The following is a 12,500-nucleotide window of genomic DNA, read 5'->3' as shown; positions in this document are numbered from 1 at the left end:
ATTATTGTTATTATTGTTGTTAGTATTATTATTATTTTTACTAGCATTACTATTTCTATTATTATTATTATTATTATTATTATTATTATTATTATTATTATTATAATTATCATTATCATTTTTATCATAATTATTTTTATCATTATTTTTATAATTATTCTTCTTCTTATTATTATTATTATTATTGTTATTGTTGTTGTTGTTGTTGTTGTTGTTGTTGTGGTTATTACAGTGCCTGTAAGAACCGAACAAGGACATATTATTATTATTATTATTATTATTATTATTATTATTATTATTATTGTTATTATTTTTATAATTTTTATTATTATTATTATAATCATTATCATTAATACTATTTTCATCAATATCATTATTATTATTATTTTTATTATTATTATTATTATTATTATTATTTTCATATTATTATTATTATTATTATTATTATTTTCATATTATTATTATTATTATTATTATTATTATTAATATTATTATTATTATTATTATAGTGCCTGTAAGAACCAAATAAAGAACTAACTCAAATGCATTCCTCAACAGAAATACCCACGGAACCGTGCGCCGACCTGCAGTGCCGGATGGGAGAGGTGTGTATAGTGAGCAGCTCAGGAGAGCCCAAATGCCACTGTCGATCCCATTGCCCGCAAAATGACGAGCACGGGCCAGTATGTGGGTCTGATGGCTCCGATTATCAGAGCCAGTGCGAGCTGTCCAGGGCTGCCTGTGCTGTTAAGAAGCAGATCGAAGTTCGCTATGCTGGGATGTGCGGTAAGAACAAACTTGTTTTTATTGTGCGGGGGAAAATCTCTCTCTCTCTCTCTCTCTCTCTCTCTCTCTCTCTCTCTCTCTCTCTCTCTCTGTATATATATATATATATATATATATATATATATATATATATATATATATATATATATATATATATATAAAAGGTTTGGGATCTTAATGCAGAAAAGTGTGAGCAATTAGGTGGATTGTAAGAGAGAGACGATTGGTAACAGAGTAGAAAATATCTGGGTGTGTATGGAAGAAATATGAGTAGTAGAAACAAAGGAATTAGTGGGAAGAACCAGCAAATATGATTCGTCGAAAGAAGGGTGGTGGTGGGACAGAGGTGCAAGAGTCAGTTAAAAGAAAATCGAAGGCATTTGAGGACTGAAAAGAGAGATATGCACAGGGAGCAGCGGAGCGGTAGAAAAAAAAAAAAAAGAATCTATGAGGAAAGTAGGTGTAACTATTGGAAGATCGGCTAGGAACTAGTAAAGGAGAAAAGAATATCTATAAGATTTCAAACCTGAAGAAAAGACAAAGAAAGGATTTGGGGCAACTGGAAGTCATCAGTGATAGAGATAGAATTATATTGCATAGGAATGAAAACATTAAGAGGAGATGAAGAGAATATTTTGAACATCTAGTGAATATTGAAAATATGAGAGAGGAGCTAGGAGAACTACAAGGGTGTAGGGGCCAGTGAAGGAGATACAGAATACAGAAGTAAAGCGGGCATTGGGTAAAATGAAAAATGGTAAAGCATCAGGTCCGCCAGTTTCAAATTGAATGGTCAAGATACTAGCTACAGATGGGGAAGATGGATGCTGGATTTATTAAGAACAATATGGGAAGAGGAAATAAGGCCTAATGACTGGGAGGAGAGTCTAATGGTATCTATATTTAAGCGGAAAGGTGGTGCCATGTAACTTGGTAACTTCGGGGGAATTAAACTAACAGAGCTTGGTTTGAAAGTTTTGGCGAGGGTACTAGATGAGAGATTGAGAGAGATTTTAAAGATCAGGGAGCTGTAGTATGTATTTATGAGGGGGAAAGGGACTGTGGATGGCATCTTTATAGTAAGGCAGCCACAAGAAAAGAGGCTAGAGGGAAACCAGTAGCTCTTTTGTGCATGTGTAGATCTATAGAAGGCTTATAATATAATACCAAGAGAAGTGATGGTTTGGTGCTTGAGGAAGAGGAAAGTCCTGGAGAAGTTGGTTAGAATGTCTGAGAGGATATATAAAAAATAAGAACAAAAGTAATAACATCTGTTGGGGATTACACGAGGAGTTAGCATTAAGCCCATTTTTATTTGTTCTTGTTATATTAAGTGAAGAAATAAAAAATTAAGAGTTGTGGAAGTTGCTGTATGCAGATGATTTAGTGATTACCGCTGAAAGTGAGAAAGACGTACAGGGAGGGGTGGCTTGACAGTAAATGTGGATAAGACTGAAGCTGTGGTGAGCGTTAAGGAAGGTAGGGACAGGATAGCCATACATGAAAGTAAAAGCTTGGTTATAAAACAGGTGGAGCAATTTAAATACTTGGCATCTACTGTAAGTCAAGAGAAAGGATGTAAAGCTGAAGTTGAGAATAGGATAAAAGCAGCCTGGGGTATGTAGAGGTAGGTAGCAGGACTGGTCTGTAATATGAAAATGCCAATCAAGCTAAAAGTCAAGTTCTGTATCACAGTAATAAGACCAGTGTTAATTTAGCGATCGGTAACGTTGGCTCTAAGACAAAAAGAGGAAACAAAGGTTAGACATAGATGAGAATGATGTGGTGGATCTACGGGAATATCACTGCTTGAAAGATTGGAAAATGATGAAATAAGAAGAATGGCAGGCGTAGTAAAATTACAGAGGTGATAAGAGTTTCACGACTCAGATGGTGTGGGCCTGTGTTAAGGATGGATGGTTTAGGGGAGTGAGGAGAGAGTGGGAAAAACCTATTGTGAGAGATATGCACACTTAAAAAAAATGTCATTTGTTCCGTAACTGGAATACAAACCACGCTATTTAATAAGCGTATTACTTTTGGCGTAGCTGAAATAACAAGTGATTAATTTTTAACGAGGCTTAACTACCCACACTGCTAGTTAGCAGGGGTAGGGAGGGTAGCTTGCTACCCCTCCCCCTTACACACCTGTGATTGAGCTCACTTTGTTTGGCTCGGATGGTGAAAGGACGTTGCCGCTCTTCATCCTCGCCGAATATTGGCAGCCATTAACGACTTTTGTTTTTTCTTTTTCTCTTAGTGTGTGTGTGTGTGAAGTTGACTTCTGCAACCATGCGCACTTGCCCTGGACTCTCCGGCTGCCCTTGTGGGACTTATATGTCGGCGGTAGAGACTGATTCTCACACCCTTTGTCCTGCCTGCAGAGGTCAACGGTGTGATAGTTTTAATAAGTGCATTGAGTGTAGGAAGTGGTCTTTCTCCCAGTGGGAGAGGTTTGCGCGACTGCGGAAGAAGAAGTCCAAGTGGGATATTTCTCCTTCAAAGGTTTCTTTGAAGGAAGAAAAACCCAAGGGCTCTTCTTCCGTCTCCCGACCCTCCTTCGAAGCTCCTACTCATTTGGTCTCTTACGAGAGACCGTCAAGTAGTAACGTAGACCAAGTTATTATCGGCCAACCCCGGGTCTCGAGAGATGATGTTGCTTTCCCTAGCAAAGCAGCCCCACCTCTCCCCCCGGGTGAGGCCTTGTCACTAACTCCCCTCTTACAGATATGGTCTTCCTTGGGGCTTACGGGTCTGCCCTCCAAGGAAGCCCTGCTGCAGTTCATCCGCATAGGTGCTTCTGCTAAGCAGTCATCGTCGCTGTCAGAGGTAGATCCCCTGGCCCTTGTCCACGTTGTTGTGTCAAAGGTGTCTCATGCGTTTTCATCCATCTCCTCTGCCACTCCAGACTCTACAGCGGTTGCTGCCGACTTAGTTTCAGCCGTTCCTGATCATCCTCCGAGGGGGAAACTAAGTTCAACGCCTGTCTCACCTGCAAGTGTTTCTCCCCCTTGGGGGAGTTCACTTATAGAGACTCCTCTTCGGAGGACTGCTGCGGCGCACGGTCAGCTTGCTGATCCAACAGCCACTCAAGGGCGCATCCGTCGGAAGGCTCGCCTTCCTCTGCGCCTTAGAGGTCTCCCTTCACCAGCGGTGAAGAGGCGCCTCTTTGGTTCATCATCGTCACTGCAGTCCCCTGCAGAGGAGCCTCTGCTGCATTCAGACCTTCATACATCAACTATCACAGCACCTGCAACCAGTCTTGTGACTTCTGTCCTGGACCTCTCTGCCGATTGTTCGCGGTGGATGGTCGCCCTTACAAAGTGCACGCCGACCATCCATCCTCCAGACCTGCCGACCTACCATCACCATTCCTGTCACCGGTAGAGATTACTGTAGCTCTACCAAAGTGCGCAGCTGCGCACCATCACCCTGCAGCTTGCCATATGTCAGACCTTCAGCGCTCACCAGCGGCTCGTCACTCTACAGCGCTTCGGCGCGCCCCTTCACCTGCTCGCCCTCACAAAAGGCAGCAGTCTCATGCGCTTGCGCGCCAACGTTCACCTGCACGTCAGGGCTCTCCTGTGCGCCACGCACCCACACGCCCACGTTCATCTGCTCACCCTGCACGCACACGCCCAGGGTCGCCCACGCGCCAGCGCACCACAGTGCGCTCGCTCTCTACTGCGCGAACACGCCCAGGGTTGCCCACGCGCCAGCGTACCACAGTGCGCTTGCGCTCTCCTGAGTACCCACGATCTCCTGCGCGCCAGCGCCCTCCTGCGTCTACGCGCCCTGCGCCCACGATCTCCTACGCGCCAGCACCTACCTCCACGCCAATGCTCGCCTACGTGTCAGCACTCTACTGCGCGCCCTTACTCTCCTACGCGCCAGCACTCTCCTGCGCGCCCTTACTCTCCTACGCGCCAGCACTCTTCTGCACGCCAACATTCTCCTATGCGCCAGCGCTCTTCTGAGCACCAGTCTGTGTACCATTCATCGGCCGCGCGCCAACGAATGCTTGTGCTCCATCATTCTCCGGCGCACAAGACTATAGGTGAGACAGCAATCACATTGCAGCCCTCACCTATGTGCCAACTCTCACTGTCGCGCCAGCGCTCTCCTGAACATTTGGGATTACCTGCGCGCCAAATATCTCCCGCTCGCACGCACAGAGACACGCGCGAGTGCCACCATTTGCCCGCGCACCAACTCTTACCTATGCACGCGCGCCAATACTTTCCTGCGTGCTCAAGCGCGCGCCAAGATTTTCCTGCGCGCCCGCATGCACGCCAAGATTCTCCTGCGCACCAAGATTCTCCTGCGCGCCCGTACGCGCGCCAATATTCTCCTAGGTGCTCGCTCGCCAATATTCTCCCGCACGCAAGCGCCAATATTCTCCCTTGCGCAAGCGCCAATATTCTCCCACGTGCGAGCACTCACACCAACAGGCACAGGCGCAGGATCTACACCCGGCAAGGTCGCCATCACCTCATTCCCCTCCCCGCCAACGTATTCCAGTGCGCACTGAGGGAGAAGGGAAACAAACGCCAAGCAGAGGGGTCCCTTACCCTTCAGGGGATTTGTCTGACAGTGCATCCGTCAGTCAGTAGCCTTGGTTCAGTGCCTTAGTCAGAGCTGTAACACAAGCTTTCAAGCCAGTCCTGTCTGACCGCTCATCAGAGCAACCTATAGCTCTGGACTTAAGACACAAAACCATGGCTTCCTCTACCCCTTTGAAGAGGAAAAGAGGAGTTTCTGATGAGGTCACTTCCGTCTTTGGTGCTCAGAAACCCTCAAAGACTAATGCATCCCTGCCCTGGTCTCAAGGGTTGAAGAGTACCAGGGACAAGATCTCCCAACAGCTCTCCGAGTTTGCCTCCTCCAACCGTGTCGGTACTACGGACAAGCTCCTCCCACCTCCTCACGTACAGCAAAGGAGGCACTTTGAGATCCTGGAGGAACCCAGTTCAATTCTTCCTCTTCACCACTCTCTGGAAGAGCTAACCAGGGGAGTCCCTCTTGAGAGACTCTTCAGCCGGCAGGTCTCGTTCTCGGCAACCGAGATCCTTAACCAGGAAAAGGTCATAAAGTCTGCGATGCAAGCTAGTTCATTGCTGGACATCTGGTTAGGGACCTTAGGTATTCTGATACAAGCCGAGGATTTTTCCAAGGAGCTTACCAGGAAAGCAATGAAGACCTTCTTACTCTCAGGCACTCGCACGATCGAGTTTCTTGCCCACCAAGTCTCGAGCTTGTGGGCAAACATTATCTTGAAACATCGAGATGCAGTGTCTGAGAGGTTCCACCAACAGGTCCCAAGCGTCGAGGTAAATAGACTCAGACATTCCTCCCTAGAGGGGGCCCATCTGTTTGAGCCTAAGGACATGGAACTTGCTGCTGAGAGGTGGAGGAAGTCACATCGTGACTCCCTTCTCCATAGGGCTTTAACAACTAAACCCTATAAACCTCCAGCACCCCAGCAGTCCCGTCCAACCAACACTGCGACAACGACGAAAAAAGCAGCGAAGACAGGGCTGTCTAAGCCCTTTCCTGTCAAGGACAGGAAAGGCAAAAAGTCCCCCAGGGGAGGAAAGAATCCTAGAAGTAGCAGCCGAGGCCGCAGGAAAGGCAAAAAGTCCCCCAGGGGAGGAAAGAATCCTACAAGTAGCAGCCGAGGCCGCAAACGCTAGGATAGGCACTCCCCATGCGTTTCCACCAGAAGGGGGATGCCTACAAAGTTGCTCAGACAGGTGGAAGCAACTCGGGGGCCGATTCCTGGACAATCTCCATGATCCGTCTAGGATATCACGTCTCGTTCATAACATCTCTACCTCCCCTGACTAGGAATCCAGTGTCATTAGACTCCCTTGCCATGGGATCATCAAGGGGGCAAGCCCTTCAGGCAGAAGTCCAGACCCTGTTGAAGAAGGCCGCTCTCTAAGAGGTCCTCGATGGGTCCCCAGGCTTCTGCCGTCGACTCTTTCTCGTAAGAAAGGCGTCTGGAGGCTGGAGACCAGTCATCGACCTCTCAGCCCTGAACAAGTTTGTCAAACAAACTCTGTTCAGCATGGACACAGCAGACACGGTCAGACTAGCAGTAAGACCTCAAGACTTCATGTGTACACTGGACGTAAAGGACGCGTACTTCCAGATCCCAGTCCATCCGTCTTCAAGGAAGTACTTAAGATTCAGCCTAGACAATAGAAAGTACCAGTTCAAGGTGCTGTGCTTCGGTCTTTCCACAGCACTCCAAGTTTTCACCAGAGTGTTTGCCCTAGTGTCATCTTAGGCACACAGGATTGGCATCCGTCTCCTCTGTTATCTGGACGATTGGCTAATCCTAACAGATTCGATGTCAACCCTTCTTCAACACCGAGACAAACTTCTGAGACTTTGTCAGGATCTGGGGGTCATGGTAAATCTCGAGAAGTCTTCTCTGCTTCCTACACAGAGACTGGTATAATCCTAGCAGATTGGATGTCAACCCTTCTTCAACACTGAGACAAACTTCTGAGACTTTGCCAGGATCTGGGGATCATGGTAAATCTCGAGAAGTCTTCTCTGCTTCCTACACAGAGAATGGTATACTTAGGCATGATCATAGACACCAATCTCCACAAAGCCTTCCCATCAGACGACAGGATAAAAAGCCTGAGAAAGGTCGCAAGACCTTTTCTCAGACGAGAAGAACTTCCAGCCCAATCGGGGTTACGTCTCCTCGGTCGCCTTTTATCGCTGGCCCGTCTAGTTCCCAATGCTCGCCTCAGGATGAGATCCCTCCAGTGGCAACTGAAGTCCCGGGGGGAATCAATCTCACGACTCCCCAGACATCCGGATCCCCATGGGATCAGCGGAACTGAAAGACCTCCAGTAGTGGGTGACAGACGAGAATCTACGAAAGGGAGTGGACCTTCTCGTCCTCCCCCCGGATTTATTGCTGTTCTCAGATGCTTCAAAGAAAAGGGTGGGGGGGCCCACGTGCTGGACCACACAACCTCAGGCCTCTGGTCAGTGTAAGAAAAGTACCTCCACATAAATCTCCTAGAGAAGAAGGCCGTTTTTCTGGCCCTTTAACAATTCCAACAGTTCCTGGCAGGCCACTCAGTGTTGGTGATGAGCGACAACACCACAGTAGTGGCTTACATCAACAAGCAAGGAGGTACTTTTTCACATCAGCTATCTCATCTAGCAGTAGAGATGCTGAGATGGTCCGAAATCCACTCGATACCACTATCGGCACTCTTCATTCCGGCCCAAAGGAATGTGTCGCCAACAACCTGAGCAGAGCATCTCAGATAGTGAGTACCAAGTGGTCTGGATCATCTAGTAGCCAGCAAAGTTCTGACTTTGTGGGGTTCTCCGACTGTGAACCTCTTCACAACGGCCCTGAACTTCAGGCTCCCGCTGTATTGTTCCCCAGTCCCAGACCCCAAGGCTCTCTGGCAAGATGCTTTCCAACAACGGTGGGACAACATTGACTTTCACGCCTTTCCCCCATTTTATCTGATGAGGAGGGTACTCAACAAGACCAGAACATCGGTCAATCTTTCAATGACCCTCATAGCTCCGCCATGGCATCATGCAGAATGGTTTCCGGACCTTCTGCAACTCCTAACGGAGCCCCCAAGAGAACTCCCTCCACGACACAATCTACTCAAACAACCACATGCCAACATATTCCACAAAGCCATAGCTTTGCTGCAACTTCACGCCTGGAGACTATCCAGCATCTCCTCTCTCAGAGAGGATTTTCGCATTAGGATGTCTGGATACCTGCGTAAGTCATCAGCAGTAGTCTACCAAGCAAAGTGGAAAGTCTTCTATTCCAGCAATAGCGGAGTTCCTCGTATATTTGCGTGAAGAAATGCGCCTATCAGTCTCGGCAGTGAAAGGCTATCCCTCAGCCTTAAGCCTCGCCTTCAGACTGAAAGGAATGGACATTTCTTCATCTCTAGAACTTTCTTTACTCATACGGAGTTATGAATCTTACCTACCCCCAGTCAGAAGTGAGACCTCCCCCATGGAGCATGGTTCAAGTTCTCAGGTCTCTTAAGAGATCTCCCTATGAACCATTACGCCAGGCAACCAATCGCCACCTGTCTTGGAAGACGGTGTTCCTGCTAGCTTTGGCTTCGGCCAAGCGAGTCAGTGAACTTCATGGTCTCTCATACGACATCGCCCATTCACGGGGATGGGGAGAGGTAACATTCAGCTTTGTCCCTAAGTTTATTGCTAAGACTCAGAACCCGGGAGTAGCAGATCCACGATTCAACTCCTTCCAGATTTCCAGTCTCCGTACTGTAACAGATGACCCAGACCATCTCTTACTATGCATGCCCAGTGAGGAGTTTGAGGCTGTATCTTAAGAGAACAGCCGCAGCCCGTCCTCGTGTGCCTGCACTATTCGTCAGCTCAGGAAGGACCAAGAGGAGGGTCACCAAGAATACCATCTCAGCGTGGATTTGAAGGGGCTTAGACCATGCACTGAAACCAGACCCTCTTCCGTCACGTTACCCCAGAGCTCATGATGTCATGGGCGTAGCTACGTCCCTGGCATTCAAGAGAAACTATTTTGTTGCGCAGGTTCTTCAAGCTGGGGTGTGGAAGCGTCAGACCACGTTCACATCCCACTACCTGCAAGACGCAACCCACAGGAGACTCAATACGTTCTCTATCAATCTTGTGGTGGCTGCACAACAGCTGGTTTAAAACCTCAAGCTCCTTATTGGACAAGTAGCAGAAGGTTGAGGGCATTGTTACCCGGTTTTAGTCTGCGTGAATGGAAAGGTTTTACTGGCCCTTATTCTTCACTTCATTCTCCTCCCTCTTGGGGAAAGCAGCATCCTGGGTTCTCTGCATAGCTGACCTCAAATCACTGCAGGTAAACCATGCTCCCTTGTGTACCTAGTATTAAGATTAATACTGCTGCGTCCCCATACCCTGACGAAGTGGTATTGGGAATGCCCTAGTGCACAGTTTTTCCTTCTAAAGAACTCTGAATAACTTTACCAGGACAGTCACACTTCTACATACCTCAACACAGCTTGCGTAGGCCGCGAACCTTGCATAGCAAGGTTTTGCGAGGCGCAGAGACTCCTTATTTCTTGAGTACTGATACACTCAAATAAGGAGCCCCCGTGTAAAAGCCAAAAGCCAGATTGGCTGGGACGTCCACCCTTCCTAATGGGTGAGTCACCCCTATTAAATAGTGGTTTGTATTCCAGTTACGTAGCAAATGATAAATTCGTAGATAATTTGTATTTTTCCTAACTATACAAACCTTAGCCATTTAAGCAAACTTACCCGCCAGCCCTATCCCCTTTGAAGTCCTACCTCCAAGCAAAGTGAGCTCAATCACAGGTGTGTGAGAGGGAGCGGTAGCAGGCTACTCTCCCTACCCCCACTAACTAGCGGTGTGGGTAGTTAACACTCGTTAAAAATTAATGGCTCGTCATTTCAGCTACGCCGAAAGTAACACCCCTATTAAATAGCTAATTTTTGTATAGTTGGGAAAAATACAAATTATCTACGAATTTGTCATTTTAATCGGAAATTCCCCGTAAAATTATACTGTTCTCGGTCGCATTACAGTAATTTACAGGCAACCATAATTTTACCTCACTTTGTCATTATCTTTTGCAAAGATCGAGAGGGAGGCAGAGAATTAGATGGGGACATAAGGTGAAAGATGATATCAGGCAAACGACCATTTAATATAGTGATTACGGTGGCAAAGAAGACTGCATAGGATCGGATATCCCCGTCGTATACCAAAGATATTTTATATATATATATATATATATATATATATATATATATATATATATATATATATATACATATATATATACATATATATGTATATATATACACATACATATATGTCTATGTGTATATATATATATATATATATATATATATATATACATACAGTTTATATATATATATATGTATATTAATTTACATTTTGTATACATGTATATATAAATACATATATGTGTATATATATATGTATATATATATATATATATATATATATATATATATATATGTGTGTGTGTGTGTGTGTGTGTGTATGTGTGTGTGGGTGTGGGTGTTTATACACGTATCTTATTTTATTTTCATTCTGTTTCGAAAAAGAATATTCTTCTGACATATTATGTAAGAAGAATATTCTTTTTCGAAACAGAATGAAAATAAAATCAACGTTAACGTTAAATATTTTTCCTTTGATAGATATTCAGTGGAAGGTATGAAATGAATTCGGATATGCTTTGATGAAATATTATCCACAATTGCCGTTGTTTGTGATTCCTTTCCTCTTTTGAAATGCTTTTCCGCGTATTTGATAAACTTTCCCCAGTCATCAAATTATTTGTATTGTATCAATAGCATGTTCTGAGTGTAAACCCAGTCTGGGCCTTTTTATGTTATCATTTCTTTTGCTCCAGTTTTAAATCTTTTTTGTTCGTTCTTTCATGGGCATTAGCAATGTATAGAATTGTATTTCGATAGTATATATCGTAATAGTCTTTCTTTTGCTTGATATTAATTCATCGAATGTTAGGATATTTTAACTAATCGCATTTCATCCTTGGCTAAATATTTCCTTATTTATGTTTAGGTTTTCTTGTTTATTATTGCCGTTCTCGTTAATCTTATAAGTTTCAGGCTTTCTGAAAGCTATTCAAATTTTTTAAGGACATCTTCGCTTTTATGGTTTTAAATTGAATATGCTTTTACTCTTTATCTACAACAAACACTATCGGCGTCAATGACCAATTTCAGGATGCCAGAGAACTCTGATTCAATCAATCAATCAACGCTGCCAGAGCTTCTTGATTTTATGAGATGACCAGCTTTAGGAGAGGCGAATGCTGTATGAGATTCTCAACTAAATATTCTTCCTTTTTCACTAGAAGTATATAAGTTATTGCACATCTAGTATTCTTTTGACGGCTGTGACAGCTTTTTTCTTCGACATTCTTTATAGTGATCTTCATATAAGGCCCAGCTCTGCTACTGAGTTATCTAGACCAATATTTCTCTTTGAATATATTGATACAGTTTAAGGATGGTGGGTGGTTGTAGTGAATTTATTGCATCACTTAGTGTTCTCATGAATCAATCTCTGATTCTACTAGGGTAGTTTATGGTTGACTTTGAATTTCTATTTCTGACCAAATATTATCTTCATCAGTATTTTGTGTATCGGCTTTTTTGTTACTTATATTACTATTTCTGTCTGACATCTCGATGGCCAAAGCCACCCTTCTAAATACAGGAGGAAGAAGGCGGCTCAGACTTTGAATTTTATTCCCTGCATTCCTCTTCTATGATTCCTCAGTTCAGGAGTGACGTTTCCACGGTTTCTTATCTCTGCGCGTTCCACTATGCATTCTCAATGGATTACAAAATCGCTAATGATAAAGAGGTAAACTAAAGATTTAGAACAACGAAGAAGGAAGTGGGAGAAGAATGAGGAGATGAGCCGGGGACGATGGAACTGGCATAGGATGGACATTTGTGACGATAATTCATCAAGGCCCTCTGCATTCCTTTGGGTGCAGCAGGAATTGATTGAATGAATATTTTTTTTTTTTATTCCATTGGTAATTTGCTGTCGAAACATTTCAATCGTTCTCTGTGGTTACCAAATGCCTTTGATTTAGTTTTCCACAAATTATCGTTCCTCCTGTAATCTTCGAGCC

At 44.6% G+C, this 12,500-nt stretch overlaps 1 protein-coding gene across 1 annotated transcript in view; it reads left to right on the top strand.

Annotated features, from left to right (window-relative positions):
- LOC137657736 (agrin-like) overlaps positions 1–12,500 on the top strand; it is a 640,734-nt gene that overhangs the window by 519,063 nt on the left and 109,171 nt on the right. The window contains exon 7 of the mRNA XM_068392194.1: positions 559–786. Coding sequence (XP_068248295.1) covers positions 559–786 — 228 coding nt within the window. The remainder of the gene's footprint in view (positions 1–558; positions 787–12,500) is intronic.

Source organism: Palaemon carinicauda, chromosome 18 (assembly GCF_036898095.1).
Source record: "Palaemon carinicauda isolate YSFRI2023 chromosome 18, ASM3689809v2, whole genome shotgun sequence".
Classification (NCBI taxonomy): domain Eukaryota; kingdom Metazoa; phylum Arthropoda; class Malacostraca; order Decapoda; family Palaemonidae; genus Palaemon; species Palaemon carinicauda.
This window is presented reverse-complemented; position numbering and strand designations above follow the sequence as displayed.